This window comes from Argopecten irradians, chromosome 5 (assembly GCF_041381155.1).
Source record: "Argopecten irradians isolate NY chromosome 5, Ai_NY, whole genome shotgun sequence".
Taxonomy (NCBI): domain Eukaryota; kingdom Metazoa; phylum Mollusca; class Bivalvia; order Pectinida; family Pectinidae; genus Argopecten; species Argopecten irradians.
Window position 1 is genome coordinate 31,153,045 of NC_091138.1, and position 14,321 is coordinate 31,167,365.

Genomic DNA, 14,321 nt, shown 5'->3' on the forward strand with positions numbered 1-14,321 from the left:
ATGGAAATTCGTTGTACAAAGCAGAGTCCTTTTGCACTCTAACTTCCTCAGCTCGGACTAACAGCTACAATGTGTACGTACACGCAGGCTACAGCTGCATGGCCGGGATATGCAGGATCACAATTTTTAATTTTGTAATCAAATATATAAAAACTTTTCTGAATTAACAAAATCAACGTCGAACTCTGCTGTATGGCGCCTTGCTGCATATACACAGTGCCCTATGAAAGGATGGCCTTTGAATTCCACTTTCATGACCAGATGTCGACATCTTTTAGTTTAGATGTCGACATCAATAACTGACAAGTCGGTGTCACACCCGAGCATAAACACGATTAATCGCCGAGTTACCGACTTTCTACATAATTATCTTGGAATCATTATGTGGGCAGGTTCATGTGGTAAGTCGACATATTCTTCTGTTTATGTCGACATCTTCCGATATGATGTCGACTTAATGCCTTAATTATGTCGACATCATTAAGTCGTAAGTCGGTAACTCGATGGCAGAAATATGCCACCAATATGGTCTATGGTACAAGCACTGACTTCAGTTTTCTATATTCAAAGATAGTGGCTATTTCAAATGATTTGCGCATGAGTAACAGGAAGGCGACAAGTCGACAACTCGACAACACGACAAGTCGACAACACGACAACTCGACAACACGACAAGTCGACATTTTACCGCGACAACACGATATTCTGTACGCGCTAATTAGCGTGTTTGAAATGTCGACTTGTCGTGTTGTCGACTTGTCGTCTTGTCGTGTTGTCGACTTGTCGCGGTTCGAAAACGCGACAAGTCGACATTTTAACTGTTAAATCTCGGGTTGTCGCAGTTTGAGACCGCGACAACTCGACAAGGCGACAACACAACAACACGAGATGGCCGTAATCAGCCACCATAGGTATGCGAAAAAAAGGAATATTTTAGAAAAACAAGTCAATACGGCTAGGTACATATTTCTGTCAACCTATGATAGCCATGCCGTGATGTTTGACAGGATTCGACATACAAAAACATACATATCGAGTCCTTCCTGACCATTTCATAATGATGCAAATGGCGGTTGGATATTATAAATAATGAATATATAACATACATCCTTCATAAAAATGTATCATTTTGTGAATAAGATTATATGTTTACAATATAATAATACAAACAATACATATATAACAATCAGTACTGAGTTGCCAGGGGAGATAACTCTGTGATCATCGAGTATACCCACATATTTTAACCTGTCAGATTGTATTACCCTCACCAAGGCATTTGGTCGAGTCAATGAATGAAGTCGTTGACAATATCGATTTGTTTCTGTGTTTAATCCCATGAGTTTAAATGGCGATCATAAAAAGCTGATGTTTGACAATTACCGACATTAATACTATATTCTTGGCAAATCGGTGCATTTGAAATCAGACGTTAACATAACCATACCTTTGTCCTTCCTATAGTTATTAAGAGTTTGCGGAGACTGGTACTGGTAGAACAGATCGACCAAAGACCAGAAGACACGGCTTTGTGGGGGCACAAAATGTTATTATATATCTTTTATGTCATCGCAATTAGATTTTTTTCCGATTTTAGTGAGTAGTAATTGTCCTTTGTCAGTAGTGAATATTTAATAATTATTCTCAATATCCTTTGGGTTTATGAAGTTATAGGCAAAAACAAAAGGACATTCTTTGCGTCTATGAAAAAGAATGTCTGTCCTTTTTTTATTACTTTAATTGACTGTGACGACAATGTAAACGTTTGCCACCGTCCAGCTTTTCAAGTCTGATCTTTCTTTTTTTTATATACATCGGTTTTGGGAAGTTTTATATACTATTAATAAAGAGAATTCATTCCGTACATGACATCCATGTTCGGTTTCTAGAGGTGATCGGTTTTGAGAATGTTCGGTTTTGGGAGGTCCCACTGTATATATATATATTGATTTCGAAGCAGGTCATCTCATACAGCTGTTAATTGAAAATTTTGCTACATTTTTACGTCGGGACTGTCATTTTGTGATGATATCCTCACCAAAAATTGACCAAAATTTTCATAACATTGTGCTCTTCATTATATCCTCCTGTCACAAACATAATTGATAGAACTTTAGCAACAAGAAGAAGAGGCAAGGAGAGTGAAAGCAGTAGAAATGGGGAGTCAGGGGGGATGGACCCTGTGGGAAACAGAAGAGAGGAAATTGTCCTGGGCAGAGATCTGGACACACTATGGCAGCTCCAGTTCATCTTGAGAACAGTAAACGATAACCTCCAACACCTACCAACCTTCACAGATGGGGACTGGTGGAAGATCCAACATGTCAACAGTGTGATAGGGCTGGAAGCCTAAAACACATTCTCTCTTCGTGTGAATTGGTACTGGCCCAAGGGCGATACACATGGAGACATGACCAGGTGCTCAGACAGCTTGTGGACACCTTGGAAATAGAGAGAATGCAAAGGGAATACAGAAAGGACAGAAAGGACCAACATTCATCCAGTTTCAAAATGAGGGGCAAATATCAACGAAATTAACTAGAAAGACCAACCTAGGCATCTTAGGATGTGCAGGAGGATCGGGAGGTGCGTGTGGACCTGGGGGAAAAGTTGGCCTTCCCAGAGGTGGTGGAGACAGCACTTAGACCACATATGGTGCTAGTATCTTCTAGCAAGAAGTAACTGGTAGTGGTGGAACTGACTGTGCCATGGGAGACAAGATGTGAATCGGCGCACGAGCGGAAAAGGACAAAGTATGCAGAGTTAGCCGACGAGTGCGGAAGAAAAGGCTGGCAGGCATGGAACTTCCCAGTGGAGGTAGGCTGTCGAGGATTCCTCAGTTAATCATGCTAGAGGATGTAAGGAGCACTCAGCATCACGAGGAAGTCGATGAAGACTGCCATTAAAGAGTTAGGGAAGGAGGCAAAGAGAGCATCCCACTGGCTGTTGACCATCTGGAGAGAGTCTCAAGATAAGGGTTGAAACCCTCGAAGATGGATGGATCTGGCTGATGACGACGACGGTTGAGCAGCAACACAAACATCTGTATTGAGGTAATTATGTCTTTACACATTATACATCTTCATGTATTGCCCAATATGCGCATTAAATCTTTGAAACCGATGCAACCTGAATATCCATACTGCAGGCTCCGAAACATTCACCTCACAATGAAGTATTCTGTCCAAAAGGGTATTTCCAGATTTTTTTTTAGTTTGTTCATGTTTTCTCTATGAATATTACGACGACAAACTTCCGGGAGCATTGTATAGTAAGATAAAAGGGATACTGACCATGAACAATCTAATGGAATTTCATTAACTGTACGTTTTCTCCTTTTATCAATAAGTTTATTTAATCCAGATTCTATATACTAACAAATAAGACTGGTTAAACGTTCTGTTGATTTTTTCTGCTGGCGATCATTGTTACTGCTTCAGAAGAATTGAATTTTACAAGCCATGTATTAGAACATTCATTGATTTTCCTATGGTTATTATTTAGTAGATTATCTCTTAGATCCGGGGATTCCACTGTAAACAACCAATGGTATGTCGTCAGCAGTTTGATGGTGCAGTTGATACTGCTTACAATATCGTCAACGGCAAGCAAATGCAAGTAATTTGAACACTAAGAAAAGTTCACTTACAGTGTTAAATAATATTATATACTTTATCGCGATGTTTTAAAATAATTCATTTAGGCTGCCTTCGACTGGCAATTCTCGAGTATTAGTGAGCTCGAGGTTAGTTATAGAAATGTCGAACTCTCTGTCAGTTAATATTTAACTGGGAGAGTAAAGCCGTTTTTGTATATACGTTTTGACTGTTTGTTCGTTTACGGATCTGATAGTTTTATATATTATATCAAACAAGCTTTGACAAAGCTCTCAAAAACTTGTATCAAAAACTACAGATGAGTGATGATTTATAACTGAAATAATAACTTAAGCATACAGCCGAACCGGTTGTTCCGAATAAATGAAAACGGCCAGCCTCGTTCCGCCATTTTAACTCTTCAAATACGAGGGTTCTGAAAACGTCCTTCACCTTCTGTAAAATATCTATTTCTAGAATTCTGAAAGTTTAAGTTAAATATTGTTAACTTATGTACAATGAATTTAAATCATTGTAAAAAATGCCATCTTAGCTATATATTGGGACATGTATACGTCTGTAACTGTGCTAGATCGGGTCTACCGGCGTTCGGGAGGTCCAGTGTTCGAAACCCGGCCTAGCTGTGCAAAAACAGATGTCATTAATGAAACAAAGAACACAAACCAAGTTGTTGACAACAAAACGAATGTAATGAAAATAAAAGAAATATTGAAAACAGATTAATAGTCTATTAATAGAAATTTGGATTTGGTGACGTCTGATCCTTCACTCTTTGTACAACACGATATGTCGTAACTACACACCCTGCTGGCGAAACCCTTCTTCTTGTCTCCTGTGCACCTGGTTCTTGGCGTAAAGCACAACAATATCAAGCATCGTTTCGTCGTACCAACGATTCAGTCGACGGAAAATCTTTGCCACTCTTTCTTGGATTCTGACAAATATATTAGGCTGTTTGTTCAAGTTGACCCACTTTCCGTTTATCCGTACGGCACATGGAGGACAGGTCGGTCTCGGACATCCGGGAGAGGGACGACTTGTTGGTGCTATGGTCGGAATGCCAATGTGTCGGACCAAGGCTGTCGGAACGCCAGTGTGTCGGACCAAGGCTGTTTTGTCATGTCCTTCTTTCGTCATTGAATCAACAATGACAATTTCTTTTTTGTCTCCAGCTTCTGTAGATTTAGGGATACGTTCTTCCATGATAAATTGTTCTCGGCCAGGTTTTGAATTTAGGTGAGTTACTCCTGAAAAATGGGAACATAGCTTTCAGTCAAAAGATAAAACATCTATAGTGTAAAATAAAAGGAAGGGTAAATGATAGTGTTAACTTTTAAGAGTATAAATAATACATATTTCTAGTTACATTTTCTCTTTTTTTACGGTGGATAATTTGTGCTATTTCATCTTTTCTTCTTTTCGCCCCGAAAAGACGAGAATAAAGAAACCTTAAATTTCGTCTTTTCATATTTTCGCCCCGAAAAGACGAGATTTAACCATCTTTGTATCTCGTGTTTCCGAGGCAAAAAGACGGAAAATAAAACACGAAAAGACGAAAGTGATGCACGTTAATTAGCGACTTTGATTCTGCTCTTTTCGCCTTCAATGTCTCGTCTTTTCGCCCCGAAAAGTCTCGTCTTTTCGCCCCGAAAAGACGAAAATTAACAAACCTCAATTTTCGTTTTTTTCGTCTTTTCGCCTCGAAAAGACCAGATTTTAGAAACCCTAAATTTCGTCTTTTCGCCCCGAAAAGATGAAAATTAGTAAACCTTAATTTTCGTATTTTCGTCTTTTGGTCCGATGTGGAAGCAATTTTGAAATCTTTTTATCTTATTGACTTAATTGTTCAATATGGAAGCATCAAAGTAGTTTATGATAACAATCGATGTATTAAATTGATAAGTATTACTAGGTTCGTCGTCAATAACTAGGATTAGAAGTATTAAAACAGGAGTAAACATGGTTGTTTACAGCAGTTACGTATACTTCTCATACGTACCACAAAAAGCACTTATAGGAGTTGCCTCCCCTACACAAATTGAAAAAAAAAAGTTGTCGGCCGGTAATATTTGAAAGCGTTTGAACCTCGTATCAACTTGTTAAACAAAATAATTATGAAAGACAACTCGTGACGACTTTGATTATAATGGAAAGACTTGTACCAAGATATGCTCAAATACAGTTCATCATCACAATCAGTCAGTAAGAACAATGTACTGTGTATTATCTGAAAAGACATTTTGCCTACATACATGATATGGTCTTCATCATAATTGTACATTAGAAATTACATTATAATCTCCGTCGTATATGAAAGATGACAACTTATATTTGTAATGTAGACGGTTTGTTGGGGGACATGAGCAATAAATACCCATTTAGTAATAATTCAGGATAAAAAAATTCACATAGAATCTAGGTTAGTAGGTCATAAAACATGCTTGCTTATCATAATAGTCAAGGGAGAACCCCGTTATTGAAATTACTTTGTAAAAGCATATCAAATTGATATTGATAGTATTTGATTTTACCGACAAATATTATCTAAGCTTGCCTAGGTCTAAATCTTCGTTTTTGATTACATTTTGCACCAAGTCACTTGGGGCGAAAAGACGAAAAGACGAAAAGACGAAAATTAAGGTTTGTTAATTTTCGTCTTTTCGGGGCGAAAAGACGACAATTGAGATAATCAATTTTCGTCTTTTCGGGGCGAAAAGATGAAAAGACGAAATGGCATATTTCAGCCACCGTACTTTTCATTAAATAGTAAGCGTTAAGATAAATTGTTTAATAGACTTGCCTTCAATTTTGCCAAATTGTTCTCCATCAACTGTGTTACAGGCAGAACTTGGGACATCTCCCTGTGATAATTTGATCTGAAACAAGTGAATAAATACAATTTAATTAAAACGACAAATAAACCAAAGTTTCCTGTCAGAATCACAGAAATATCACAAAGCCATAGTTAAATGTACTCAATACTGTACTGTATAATTGTTTAATTTTGGGAGAGACGAAAATTTCACGATATCCCCTTTATACATGATACATGTATTTACTTAGTTTTGGGTAGATATTTCTCACGTTGACAATTTTAACAATAATACGCTATAAAATTTGTCAAGGATTCTTGTCAATTTTCTATTGAATTCGCGAGTATTTCAGTTCACTTGACGGCGAAAAAAAAATACAAACAAATTACCTGATATTGTTTCCTTCCTGTACCATCCGGTTTCTCTCTTTCTTCTTGTATACAGGAATTCCTTCTTTAGACTGGTTCCATTCCCTTAGTTCTCTACTCTCCGCCAGGCTACGCTCCGCTCACTAGGGACCGGTAGCGGGTAACCATGATGATTTTTTTGATTGGTCAATCTACATATCCGGTTCGCTGGCATCACTTTTTTAGGCGTGGGAAACCCCTTTACGCACGAAGCGACGGATCTTAACGTAAAGAATAAATAATTTATTTGAACGATATATAAACAAAAGTAAATAAGATCTTAAGTTTTGAAATCATTTCGTGCTAACAGAGTTTAGAGTGTTCATAGGAACGACGTTAATGACGTTATTTTCTCTTAACGGAAGTAGCCGTCTCCATGATGACATATCATGCGCAGAAATGATGCGCACTACTCTGGAGTTGGAATTCCCACTCAAGATGGCTACTCGCTACCGGTCCTCAGTGAAGCGTACGCAAGGGAGGTAACTGAGGCGGGAACCAGTCTATTCCTTCTTGCGTCTGTGTGTGCTACATAACTCTCCGATTTAGACATGATGAATGTTGATGAGTATGCGTATGTTGTATACTTTGCCGCCAACAACAACACAGAACAATGGAACGTCACATGGTTAGCAACGTCACGTGATTAGCAACGCCACATGATTAGCAACGCCACGTGGTTAGTAATTGTTGCGTTATAGACTGCATTACCTGCCTTTGTACCAATTATCTCCGCTAGGCTTCGCTCATAAATACATAAGGATGTACCATCAATTATATTTTCGGAGCGAAACCTAGCGGAGGGTAAAAAACTACGGCAAGTATTGCAATCCCACGATAGCACGGATTATCTGCCTTAGTACCAAATAATTATACTCTAGGCGGCGCTCGTAAATAGTGGTATTTTTAGGATCAAAACTAAACGGGCAGCAGGAAAACTACATGTATGGCAGTCATCTTGTCAGCAAGTTTTGATTGGCTCATTGTCTAAGCTCTTTTGCATGTGTCAGCTGGCGCTCTGCGTGTTGGATGTAGAAAAAAAGGCTTAAATTAATTCAGGAATGATTTTCGTTGTTTGTTGTTTACTGATGTGTGAACTGCATTTTTGTACAGAAAGTTAGCGCGTTATGTTGAAATATCTTTACAAAAAAATGCAGTTTACACACCAGTAAACAACAAACAATAACAATCATTCCTTATATTTACATTTCGACCGACCCTTTCATTAAAATTTTGTGTTCAAATAAAATAAAACTTTGTTATACGATTGTTAGAACAGTCGGTCAATTGATGGAATCCCGGAACAGCTGGCTTCAATTTGGCGGGAAATGTTGTCAAATTCTGAGAGTACACAATTAAAATTCCACATTAACTTGATTTTGTTTCATCCTATTTATACAATATTACAATATTTGTTAAATATTGTATTTGTTGATATTTAATTTTAGATTAACGTTACATTAATATATGCAGTATATTGAAGATTTGCATATAGATATGTACAATAGGCCTAATCGGATGCTCATTCACACTACTTGCTGAAGTCAGTGTTCCGGTGTGTGTATTCTTGCGCGGCAACCACTGCGTTTACGCAAGTGTAAACGATTGCCCGGTTAGTAAGGTTATATAGAAAGGTGAAAACGGAAAGGTAAATATTACACTGTAACCATAATGTATAAACATGTAGTACCATCTACGGTGTATTTCGATAACCTCTCTCTTGTTAATTTAATTATAAAATTGATTCGACTCTTGAAGTATTCTAGGCAAACGCTATAGTGAATCCGGATAAAATATGTATTGCTATTTTTCATAATTCATGCGCTTAAGCAGAAAGTGGTTAACTGTATAAGGATCAGGTTACCGACTAGCGTATGGATCATCTTTATTTCGCTTGCACGTCTCTTTTTTTTTCATACTATGTACTATGTCTTTCACTCTGTGGTATTAGTGATATCTAGATTATACTTGTCATGGTTGATGTCTAAACACATTTGTCTTGTACAAAAGGCACACATTTCATGTATAATCTTTGAAATTCAACTTATGTAAATAATAGAACTAGCTAAGTGACATATCTGCAGCTGAGGACACAAGAACCTTGCACGCATTTGATTCTATGTTTAATGTTTATATAAACTATTTTGCTGGAAATTCGTGCCAGGTCCCTGTGTCTGAAGGAACAAATACGACTAACAACATTCTTTCTAACAAAGTGAATGAATTCGTCGACATCGATGAAATATTAAGAGTTCCTCTGCAATTGTGAAGCCTAAGTGGATGTAACGAGAATAGTTAGAGTCTACGTTTCCAGGTCATAAAATCACATCCGTACCTTAATTTGGTTCCATTCTAATTCAAACTCGACTCACGAGTGTGTTCGCGTCAGATTATAAGGACGCGAGGTTAAGTAACATCACAGGAATATGAAAAAATAGTCATGTTAAGCAGGGGCGTAGGAAGCGCCCCCCCCCCCCCCCCCCCCGTTCCCCAGGACGGGGGGGGGGCAAACATGTCTTTTTGCCCCCCCCCCCATTTTCGCCGAGTGAATTGTTCTAAAAATACCCCCCCCCCCACTTTGGCGCTCGCAAATTCTCCCAACCCCCCAACCCCCTCCCACCCCCCAAACAATCAAAAAACATCAAAATACATCGTAAATCTCATCTCAGTCATTCTATATCGTAATATGTTCCCAGGGGATACTCCGGACCCCCAAACTCGCACGCTATTTTGCTTATAATTTTCTGTGAGCGACGCCACGGTCTATAAATGTGAACAAGGATTATATGTAATGATATTTGGAAAAAAAATATATTAAGTATCTCCTGTGGGTGCGGAGCGCGCGAGGGGGATTGTTACGAAATATTGAGCACCTTTTGCCCCCCCCGCCCCCATTACGTTTCATCTTCCTACGCCACTGTTAAGACATGTCTATATACTGTTAACGTACTTATTTTAGCGAGAGTTTAATTTTAGAGCTTTTGGTGTAGTCTTTGAAGCGCTAATTCATGTACAGATCTAAATTTAGATATCCGTATTTCTGGTCGAATTGCGCAAATTAATACAGATCACCATTATAATAGTGATCTGTATTAAATCAGATTAACCGCACTAGTAAATCATTATTTACATTTTTTTTTTCGTCTTTGTGCTGAAATTTGACAGTGCTAAAATAAGTGTGTTTACAGTATTTTGGCGAGCTTTCAACACTCTATCTTATCTAAACGTTAGCTTTGCTATCACATTAAATAGTTATATCTCCTCCATCGCCTCCATTGTCATTGGCTAATACACTGTCACGTGGAGGTAGTTACAACATATCCACTGTGATTCTAATTTTAGAAACTTCAAGTTCAAAATGACATAATCATGAACTATCGTGATGTCATAGTCACGTCGATATTGCCCTCGTGAATATCAAATCCAATCGTTGAGTCCATCAGGGTGTTGTCCTATGGCCATCGTTTTTCTTGTAGGTATTTTAAAATAAAATATGCATATTTTCAAAGATATTTCATATCTAATGTAAATTTAGGGACCATCCATTCGATTAATAAGGTTTTATACTACCCTGGCAGTATTGACATCGTCAAATTAAAGGTCCGTTTTACATGTAATTGATATATGCACCCATTTTTGAAACATTACTATTATCTATTACAATATTTGAAAGTTGTGCACTGTTTTCGCATCGATGCATACAATATATATCATGTATACGCAGAGTTCAATTGAATTTACAAAGAAATGATAACGTTTCATTTGGAATGATCCAATTACATATCAAGTATATTTTTAAAACTAATCGAAGTAATTTCAATCTAGTAATACAGAAAATCCCTACAGCAGAGATGATGATTCAAATTCGTAACTTGCATTGGAGGGATTTATGTCATTGCATCCACATTGTTTTAACCCTGGCTACGCCCCTGATTTAGGAAGTCGTGTAATGTACAATAATAAGTAGCATTTTCTTTCTGGACAGAAAGGGGACTAACTCAAACATTTTCAGTATAGCTATATCAATAATAAAAACCATAATATCATATAGAAATTCATTTATTCTTTATTTCAATGAAATATTTAAAAATTGTCATACATAAAAAATAATGTACAGTAGTGGTGAAAATTTTAAATTTGGCCTCTGTAAACTGTATCAGATTTACCTGAATATGTATTTAGTGTGTTGTACCGCTGCCTAATGTTCAAAGTATTCGATTTGTTGTATGTCTTAAATTTAGCTCTGTCCATGAATTAGCGATTCAAAGACAGCGCGAATAGCGTTAAAATTAGACTACCGCTAAAATTATTCTGCAGATAAAATAAGTACGTTAACAGTATATAGAATGTCTAAACTAATTAATGTGTCATATCCCTGTGGTGTACTGAAAATCGTACATACTCGTAAGTCGGGTTTGAATTAGAATGGAACTAAATTTAGTTACGGATGTGAAACACAGTCTCCCTGTTTGACGCCTAACCATTCTCGTTACATCCACCTATGCCTCACAATGGAACAGAAACTCTAAATATTTCGTTCATGTCGACCAATTTAATCACTTTGTTAGAATTTAAAGCACTTTGTTAGGCACATTTGCTCCTCCCTTTATCACTGACTCGTGTTTTTATAACACAGGGGAGAGAGAGGATAAAAACATGAACCCGACACAGGCTAGAGATCGAGAACTTGACTGTCGAAGTTTTCCTACTGTCTGCTAAGTTTTGCTCCGAAAATACCAGTATTTTTGGTACTAAGGCAGGTAATCCAGTCTAGACATAACTATCAAATCACGTGGCCGATCTAAATCACGTGACGTGGCGTTGCTAATCACGTGACGTTGCTAACCACGTGACGTTCCATTGTTCTGTCTTGTTGTTGGCGGAAAATTATACAACATACGCATACTAAACAACATTCAGTTATCATGTCTAAATCGGAGAGTTGTGTAGCACTCCAAGACTCTAGACAGAGTTCCAATTTACCAGAAGAAGGAGAGAAACCGGAGGTCACAGGGACGGGATATTACCAGGTAGTTTGTTCATCCTTTTTTATTTCTGTTTCTTTTCTTTTTCCGTTGAGGATTGGAGTTCATTTCTTTATAGTTGTTTTTGTTCGCAGTCAAGCGAGCTGAAATACTCGTGGATACAATGGGAAAATTGACAAGAATGATGGACAACTTTTATAGCGTATTAATGTTAAAATTGACAATATGAGAAAATTCTACCCACGAATTAGTAAATATGTATAAAGGGAAACATCGCGAAATTTTCTTCTCTCACAAAATTAAACAGTTAAACAGTGTTTAGTACATTTAACTATTTAAACATTTAACGGCTATGTGATATTAGACTAGGTGCGATTCTGAGTGTATACCTTGGATTCTTTGTCGTTTTACTCACATTGTATTTATTAACTTCTTTCAGATCAAACAATCACAAGGAGATGTCTCAAGTTCTGACTGTCTTACAGTTTATGGAGAACAATTTGACCAAATCAAAGGTTAGCTTATTTTAACATTTTCTTTTTATGTATTTATTAATAATAATATGATACTTGTTACCTGTCCTTGAGGTCGTTTTAATTTGCCAAGTTTCCGCCTGTCTGAAAAAAAAGAAAAAGAGAAATCTCTTATTATTCAAGCAAGCGGGTGAATATAACTAAATACGCATATGAATTAACGCTATCATTCATCATTCATTTTATTCTATGGATGCCTTATCTTTTGAATGAAAGTTATGTTCCCATTTTACAGGTATAACTCACCTAAATTCAAAACCTGCCCAGGGACAATATAACAATATCCCAGTATCTCCAGAAACAGGAGACAACAAAGAAATTGTCATCAATAATGTTGGTTCGACGACGAACGAAGGACATGACAAGACAGACTTGGTCCGACACATTGGCGTTCCGACCAAAGCACCAACAAGTCGCCCCTCTCCCGGACGTCCGAGGCCGACCTGTCCTCCCTGTGCCGTACGGATAAACGGAAAGTGGGTCAACTTGAACAAACAGCCTAACATATTTGTCAGAACTAAAGAAAGAGTGGCAAAGATTTTCCGTCGACTGAATCGTTGGTACGATGAAACGATGCTTGATATTGTTGTGCTTCACGCCAAGAACCAGGCGCACAGGAGACAGGAAGAAGGGTTTCGCCAGCAGGGTGTTTAGTTACGACGGAACACGTGGTTCAAAGGGTGAAGGACCAGACTTCACTAGTCCATTATTTCGATTTCTAGACTATTTAATCTGTTTTGAATATTTCTTTTATTTCCATTATATTTGTTTTGTTATAAACAACCATGTTTGTGTTGTTTGTTTCATTAATGACATCTTATCAGTTTTGCACAGCAAGGCACGGGACTAGCTCCTAACGGCGATAGACCTCGGATTCAATCAACGATTTACATTTACAACACATAAATGTTACATAAGTATTGTCCAATCGCTTTATCAGATATATGGAGAATGATTTACATAATAAAGTTGTTATTGTTTATGTTAAGTGATTAACAAATTTAACTAATTGTATGAAACAATGGAGCTATAATTGCGTGTTACAGTGTATGTAGTCTGGTGCTGTTCATTATACGTTCGTACTTGTATCTGATACAAATCTAGTTTGTTATTTTCAATTTCAACAAAAAATACTTTACTATAAAGGGAAATGATAAAACAACAGACAAGGCACAATTATTTTGATACAGATTATATTGAATTCAGTGCATGATGAGTGGCCTTTTCTGTGTGGCCAGAAAAGAAAAGATGTGCAAAGGGAAATAAATCTAACATTTCGGCATCACCACATCCAAATTGAATTGCAAACAAATATGAATTTTGGCCTCTAATGGCTATCGATTTTCCCCCATAAAGATATCGTGTTGTTATAATATGACACAAATGTGGGTAATATAGAGGTTCAAATTTCTTTTATTACCAACTAGCACAAATCCCTTTTTTTTAATTAATTCTTTTTTCTTTTGATGCATAATAAATAATTGAAATTACCAAATTATAATAGGGTTGTGTTATGGTCTATAGATGATCACGGTGGCCCCATCTCATTATACTCGTAATTATCTTTAATATTTTATCTATTAGGGATAACGCAATCGCCTTGCCATGCTTATAACAGAAGTAAAACGCAGTATAAATATCCAAATAAAAAGAATTTACAATTTTAAAAAAGAAATAAATTCACCCATTTATTTATATTTCAAAATGTAGGAAAGTGATAATCACATTTGTTTACCTACGTACAATAGCAAAAGAGATTGCAAAAGAGGTATTTAATAAACGCCGGGGAAAATACCATTTGTGTGCAAATTGTGTCGAAAGATATGGACAAAATCAGTTGAATTGCTCCTCCCTGACGTATACCTCCAGTATTATCTATTCTGGTAAATGGGTGCATCATTCAGCATAGTTCTAAATTAAACATCAATTCATGTTGCCCCATTTCGTTAAAGGCAATCAACTTTTC

At 37.1% G+C, this 14,321-nt stretch overlaps 2 protein-coding genes across 2 annotated transcripts; one reads left to right on the forward strand and one right to left on the reverse strand.

Annotated features, from left to right (window-relative positions):
• Positions 1-4,350: 4,350 nt before the first annotated feature.
• On the reverse strand, positions 4,351-7,457 carry LOC138323515 (uncharacterized). The gene is made up of 4 exons (XM_069268169.1): positions 7,343-7,457; positions 6,820-6,876; positions 6,418-6,493; positions 4,351-4,864 (listed from the first exon to the last, which is right to left on the reverse strand). Exons 1-4 carry the CDS (start codon positions 7,388-7,390, stop codon positions 4,413-4,415), a joined length of 633 nt encoding a protein of 210 aa, XP_069124270.1. The 5' UTR covers positions 7,391-7,457; the 3' UTR covers positions 4,351-4,412.
• A 3,930-nt stretch (positions 7,458-11,387) lies between these two features.
• Positions 11,388-13,301, forward strand: LOC138323516 (uncharacterized). Its single transcript, XM_069268170.1, has 3 exons — positions 11,388-11,867; positions 12,262-12,337; positions 12,591-13,301. Exons 1-3 carry the CDS (start codon positions 11,763-11,765, stop codon positions 13,007-13,009), a joined length of 600 nt encoding a protein of 199 aa, XP_069124271.1. The 5' UTR covers positions 11,388-11,762; the 3' UTR covers positions 13,010-13,301.
• Positions 13,302-14,321: the final 1,020 nt, after the last annotated feature.